Genomic DNA, 7,289 nt, shown 5'->3' with positions numbered 1-7,289 from the left:
CTCTCTCTCTCTCTCTCTCTCTCTCTCTCTCTCTCTCTCTGTCTCTCTCTCTCTCTCTCTCTCTCTCTCTCTCTCTCTCTCTCTCTCTCTGTGTGTGCGTGCGTGCTATGTGTGTTTTGTAAAGCAATAATGTACGTGTGGACGGGTTTATATGTGTGTGTTTACAACCTGACATGACACACACACACTCACACACCTGCTGGAGGGAGTTAACTGCTGTTACCATGGTAACAGACCGTCTTACTGAACTACAAATATAAAGAGCCATCATTGTAATCTAGAGAGGAAGTGACTCATAAATTAGCTTGCACAGACAGAAAACACGCACACACACAAGCACAAACACAAACACACACACACACACACACACACACACAGATGAGTGAACGGACACATAACTCATACAAACAGACACACAAATGATGGTTTTACTACAGTAAATATATTTAACTGTGACATTTACCATAAACACACAGTAAACATAAAAATAAGGATTGTGTAATTAAAGTACAGACATTAAGTAGACAAACCAGAATTTAAACTCGACTTCAGATCATGAGATGACAATTGATTTTTTATTTTAAACGTCTGATAAAAGAATAGATATCTGAATGCGCCCCCCCAACTCACAGTATACAGTATGAATGCATCATGATGTATGTTTGAAAACATTCATGTGTGTGTAAACACTGCAGCTCAAGGTGTGTGTGTGTGTGCGTGTGTGCGTGTGTTTGTGTGTGTGTGAGATACATTACACTGCTACTGATATATGATACACTATCTCTATGTTACATAGAACTGTGTGTGTGTGTGCGCGTGCGTGCGTGCGCGCATGTGTGTGTCTGTGTGTGTGTGTGTGTGTGTGTGTGTGTGTGTGCGCGTGCGTGCGTGCGTGCGCGCAATAAATGTTTCAAATTTTTTTATTAATCAGTCAAACTGTGTTCTTCACAGACAAACCCAGGAGTGAACCACTCACTGTACTTATTCTGTACGACATAAATACTGTTTATGTGTCATGTGTACTTCATGAATGCTAATTCGTAAGGTTGGCGAAACTTAAACCAGATGCTTTGCTAAACCCCACCTCCACAAAACGACTGACCAATCCTGTTGCCTGACACTTATAACAGCACCAGGAACGCCAGAAAGATAACATCTCCCATCTGAATCCTTTAGAAAATGAAACATACATAACAACCCCCCTCTTCACGCAAGACATGTGACACGCAAACATGTAAACTCACCAGCACGCGTCCAGTGAGCGTCTGAGCAGAGATCATGACCCCCGCCCAGTCCTTCACTGAGGTCATCCAGCCCACCTCGCTGGGCGCCGCCACCGCATCACGATCCCCTCCTCCTTTAATCCCACCATCACCGATGACGGCTGGATTACATACTCGCTGCACGTCCTGCAGACAGACAGACAGAGAGAGAGAGAGAGAGAGACATCATCATCCTGCCAGAACAAACATGAAACACCCAAACATCAGTATGAATGAAACACACAATGAACGTCACTAATCTGTCGAGGGCTTTCTCTTTCAATAAGAAATGAGGTTTTGCATGAAATAAATAAAAAGCAATTAAACACATTGCATGTGATTTTGATGCACGTGCATTTCATCAAACGGTTTTAATTTAGTCAAAGTTCTACTTTACTATTGCTGATATACACTAAACAAACTCAATAATACCTTTCTCATAATCTTCTGTAAGTTTATTACGATTTTTGTCTATATTAATATTATTAATATTATTTCATTTCATGCATGAGATAGCATAAACTAACAATAAGCAATGCATCTACATTCATTAGTCTTTGCTAATCTTTGATAAATGCTGTAATACTGTATTGTTCATTGTCCTACTGTCTCCTTACAAACAAAAATAGACTGAAAATTATAATGCAATATTTTAAACAATACACTTGCAACGATGCAAACCTGTAAAAACCTCAAAAGAACACGGAAGGAATGAGTTTCAGCAAACACACAACTTTCACCTGCTTCTCAACATTTAAACACACACTACAGTATACGTATGGATTGTTAAATTGTGTTGTGTGTCTAAATCAGGATCTGCGTACCAGCGTCAGGTGTCAGCGTTAAAGCGCAGGCCAGAGAATGCCACATATGTGAGACACGTAACACAAGCGAAGCTTCGTACATGTCACGCTGAAATACACACGCACACACGTCAGCGTCGACCTACCGGCACACAGCATCCAGAAAATACGACCACACACCCCTTAAAACCACCCGTCTGTAAAATCGCACCTCACGCGACCCTGACGCAGACGGCCGGTGACCCTTGACTGGAGGTCGGAGAGGACCGAAGAACGACCTGAAATTCATTGACATATGACAACCCAGCGGTTTCTCGAGATATTTGATTGCGTTCTTAGTTTCGTTTAAGTCTCAATTTAGTCTCGGAGTTTTCTCCTTGGAGGATTAAAAACAGAATCAAATGAGTTGAAATGTAAATTTGATGAGAAGAGTTCATATTGAGATCTTCAATCATATTGACTTTTGTTTGCAGACGAGACGAATCTGAGCTCAGTTTGACACACTGACATCTCTTCTCAAACTCTACTGACACACACGTTTGTCAGATTTCTGACTCGTTTTCTCAGAAAGAGAAATATCTGAGACGCAGATGAGACTAAAGCAAAAGTTTCCATTTACTCTCCGTTTAATCTCATTGACGTCAAAGAAATCACAGAAATCCTTTTTCCATTTTTCTTTCTGTAAGAAAGCAAACACTGAACCTCAGAATAACGATAAGCATGAAAGACGAACGGCACGTGTCTGTGTGTCTGCTGTGGTATCAGATGGCCGCTGCAGAACAGCACCTGTCAACACTGACCTCAGAACAGACGCTTGACAAAACAAAGACACCGCTTAATGACCTTACAAACAGAAGAAGATCTCAAAATCACATCTTCTTTCATCTTTAATATTGCATTTGCAGTAAATAATCACATTTTCAGAATAAACACTTCTTTTGCCAAATAACACAGATCTTCATACAAACTGTAGGCTGATAATACAACTTGCTGTATTAAAGGGATAGTTTACCCCCAAATAAAATTCTGTCATCATTTCATGCCTCTGAATATTTTTGACCCACCGCCTACATTTCAGCCCGTGTTCTCTGGTTTGTTACTTAGCTTTGAGTGAAGTAACAAGAGCTTCAAATCTACGGATGGGAGTTGCGCTCGTGAATTCTTTCTTTCATTTCTTTGCTCTTTTGGGGTAGCCTAAATGCCCCCAGGAAAAGCAGAGGACGATTACGTCCTGTTCTCAAACACACACTGCAAGTATGTCTTATGTCGCGTTAACACGAATCACCCGATCGAATTTACACGTTATGATTTGAAATGATGCGACCAGACAAAAACAAGGCATGTGACGCATCACGTCACGCCGAGTGTGTGTTATATTCTCTCCTACTGGTAAGTCGCTTACCCTCTTTGGATGAAAGCGTCTGCTTAATGAGTAAATGCATAACTGATTATTGGGTTCTGTTGTCTTTGGAATGGAATTATCCTTAATTCCCACTAAAGAAAAGTTGTTTTGCGCCGAATACTCACCATGTATTATCATACTTTCTACCATGGTCTGTTTGAATACTGGATTCTGATTGGCTGGAAGGTGTGCGTTAAAACCCTTTAACGCATGGTTAGCTCCAATCAGTTAGATTACATTTAAAATGAACTGACAAAATAACCGTCATTTTGACTGCGCACTTGGAATTACTTGCGAGCACGCATCTGTAGACAGCATCACATGGAGTTGCCTGGAGTATCTAAAGTGACGACAGGTGGTAAAGGAAAAGTTAGGCGGAAAGTCCTAATATGGAGATGGACTGGGTGTGTTTTATGCAAATGACTAGGGACGAGGTTAAGAACAAATTCATGTGTGTACGCACGTGTTGTGAATTAGGCGGAAAGTTTTCGTGAGAGGTTCAAATGTGCGTATAAATAGGAAAAATCTATGCAATTATTAGTGAATGAGACCCAGTGTGTTCCAATAGTGCTTACTATGCTAGGCTATTTGCTATCGTGGCATTTTCCCAAAATTGCAACTAGGGTGCTCTAAAATGCCAACTGGTAGTCTATACATCATTTATTATATGAACATGTACATTATGTGCATAATTTGTTTGGCCTTTGAGGGTCACATCACCTGACAGCTGTCCCCCCTTCACACTTTTAAAATGGCTGCTACGCCCCTGTCGTGGTTGTAAACCTGTATGTGAGTCTTTCTTCAGTGCAGTGTTAATTTCGTTAACGAAAACTATGACGAAAAGTATTCGTTAACGACATGTTTTCACTGACGAAAACGAGACGATAACTAAATAAAAATGAATGCATTATAACGAAAACTGTAATAAAAATATACTGACATTTTCGTCAACTAATAAAAACGAGACGAAAATATTCTTGTCCCACCTGGCGGACATCAGTTTGCGCGCATGTGCTGCTTATCTCATATAAACGGCAGAGAGAAGTCTCTGGGAGAAGGGAAAGCATAGGTGTCTCCACGCGGTTTACAAAGCGTCTTATTTTCCTTCACGATCGCCGGTAAAACGCCGCAAACTTGAAGCGCGACTGCAGGCGAGTCACCCCGAAACACATTACGAAGGCAAGCTCAAGTGTTTTTATATGCCTATGTTAACTTAACACGAGCTGCTGCATAACGTGAAATGCAACAAAGTCAGCCAAAAGAAACCAGCGCCGTCCTCTACTGATTATAGAAGTGATGAAGTGAGTCGAACTGTACATTCCAACCAAGTATGTAACATGTTTGCATGACTAAAGAAATGTAATACAATTTATATAATATGTCTTTTTGAAAGCTATTCTCATTCATTGCTGTCTCAAGCAGAGACAGTGCAGCGCTTACTTCAAAGAAGCATGCCATGAGCCAATAGCCTTTGAGTGTGAGCCCTGTCAGAGCGTTTCATTGGTTGAATGAACACGCCCAACTTAACGAGGCAATTGAGTCAAATGGGACTGAATGAACTGGAACATGTCGTTCATGGTCTAATACTCTGCGTTCCAACAATGCATATCTAGTTACTGAACTTTTCTGAAAAATAAAGGTAATGACCTGGTTTAATTTTATTCTAAGGTGAAGTAAATTATGTCAAAACAGTTGAATCTTTGTATGGAACATTTAATTACACCAAGTAAATGATTTAAACCATTTAGATTTTAGTAGACTAAATATAATGTATATTTATTCGACTAAAATGTTTTTCATATTTCGTCGACTAAAACTAGACTAAAACTAAAATGATGGGGTTGACTAAAATGTGACTAAAACTACATTGCATTTTCGTCAAAAGACTATGACTAAAACTAAATCAAAATTTGCTGTCAAAATTAACACTGCTTCAGTGCAACACAAAAGAAGATATTTTGAGAAATGTCTCAGTGGTTTTGTGTTCATACAATGGAAGTCAGTGAAGTTTTGATTATATTTTGATATGGAGTTTTTGATTATCAACATTCCTCAAAATATCTTCCGTTGTGTTCTGAAGAAGAAAGGAAAACATACAGGTATGACACAACGGCTTTGTCAATCTGACACACACATACACACACACGTTTTTAACAAGCGTTCCACTGCATAGCTGCAGATATTGTTATGATGTTTATAAGTCTAAAGGAACAGCAGAAACGGGTGTCGTCTCTGCTCGGGTCCGGCTCGCCCTGCACTGATAAATCACACACATACTGCGGCAAATGAGAAAACTCAACACACAGAAGTTCAGAGCACTGAGAGTGCTTATGTGTGATAAATTACAACTGCTGATAAAACACACGAAAGCGATTTACAAATAGTTCAGCCAAAGTTCAGCAGACACAGCCAAAGAAGGAAGAAAAATCCACTGAAGTTGTTTGAGGAAAAGTGAAAGCAGTAAAGTGCGTGAGACGCTGACTGTAAACACACTTCACATTACTCAACTGTAAATGTTTGTCCAAGCAATTACTGAGAAACACAGTTTGTCTCCTAGAATATAAATAACACACACAAATCACTGTTAATACTACAGACGTCAGACGCGGACGCCTCATATTAAAGATATAAATGAATGTTAAAGAACTCTCTGTCTGTGTAGTCAGCACCACTAGAGAGATGCTATAGCAAAATACCATCACTACACACAGTGTCATTCGGTCTGAGAGAGAGAGAGTGAGAGAGAGAGAGAGAGAGAGAGAGAGAGAGAGAGAGAGAGAGAGAGAGAGAGAGAGAGAGAGAGAGAGAGAGAGTGAGTGAGAGAAATGAGTGAGTGAATATAATTAATATCCAATAAATATGACTATAAATGAATATCAATATGAATTAAATATAAAATAAATTGTTATATTATAGTTAACTTCGGGCCATGCGTGTGTGTCTGATGATTTACATTTTGCTGTACTGTACACTGGTGTCTATTCCAAATATAACTCTTTTTGAAAACTCTACACACATTTTCACAAGATCTAGAGGAACATCTGTCACTATTTTGAAAGTTTACAGGATCCATAAGTTTGGTTAGCGGCATGACAAGAGATCCTCATAAAGACAAGTTTAACTAGGACAGACAGAGATGAAACACTCTTAAGGACACAATCACCTCATAAACACACATGTATTCTGTGTGTCTTCACTTTTTTTCTTTTAACTTGTGTAACTTTAATGTTTTGCTTGTAGTCAATATGTTTCATGTACAGCTGCTTTGTAACAATGAAAATTGTAAAAAGCGCAATGTAAATAAACTTGACTTGACTTGACACATGAAGAAGAGATGACAGATCACACTGAGCTTCTGTCCGGCCTAACGCTCTCTCGCGCAGAAACGCTCGCTCTCTATAAATATTTGATTTAAAAGATGGCAAAGTTGAAAGAGAAACGGCCAGCAGTGATGGCAGAGATCCCGCCATCCAATTAATTCTGGAAAAACGCTTGTAACAAAGTTCAATGTAGGGAAGGAAGGAGGCGGGAACCGGCGAACATTTAAACAATAAACTTTAATCAAAAATAAACAAACAATAATTCAGCAAATAAAAGGCCGGCAGCCACCTCACGGTCGACTGCCGGCCACACGAACATACACAAACTTAACTTCCGGGCCCGGTCCTCTCTCGTCGGCAGTCCCGTCGCTCGTCCTCTTATGCTCCCTAGCTCCCCGTGAGGCATGCGGGACCGGTGCGCGTACAGCTGACACTCATTATCACTCACGCCACCGGCCCCGCCTTCCTGCCCCACGGCTCTCGTCCCGCCTTCCTCGCTACA

General features: G+C 40.3%; 1 protein-coding gene across 1 annotated transcript in view; it reads right to left on the bottom strand.

Annotated features, from left to right (window-relative positions):
- The window catches only part of LOC130569511 (calcium-activated potassium channel subunit alpha-1), a 57,030-nt gene that overhangs the window by 28,004 nt on the left and 21,737 nt on the right, over window positions 1–7,289 (bottom strand). The window contains exon 2 of the mRNA XM_057359208.1: window positions 1,191–1,409. Coding sequence (XP_057215191.1) covers window positions 1,191–1,409 — 219 coding nt within the window. The remainder of the gene's footprint in view (window positions 1–1,190; window positions 1,410–7,289) is intronic.

This window comes from Triplophysa rosa, linkage group LG18 (genome assembly GCF_024868665.1).
Source record: "Triplophysa rosa linkage group LG18, Trosa_1v2, whole genome shotgun sequence".
Lineage (NCBI taxonomy): Eukaryota > Metazoa > Chordata > Actinopteri > Cypriniformes > Nemacheilidae > Triplophysa > Triplophysa rosa.
Note: the sequence above shows the minus strand (reverse complement) of the source record. Positions and strands in the feature narration are given on the sequence as shown.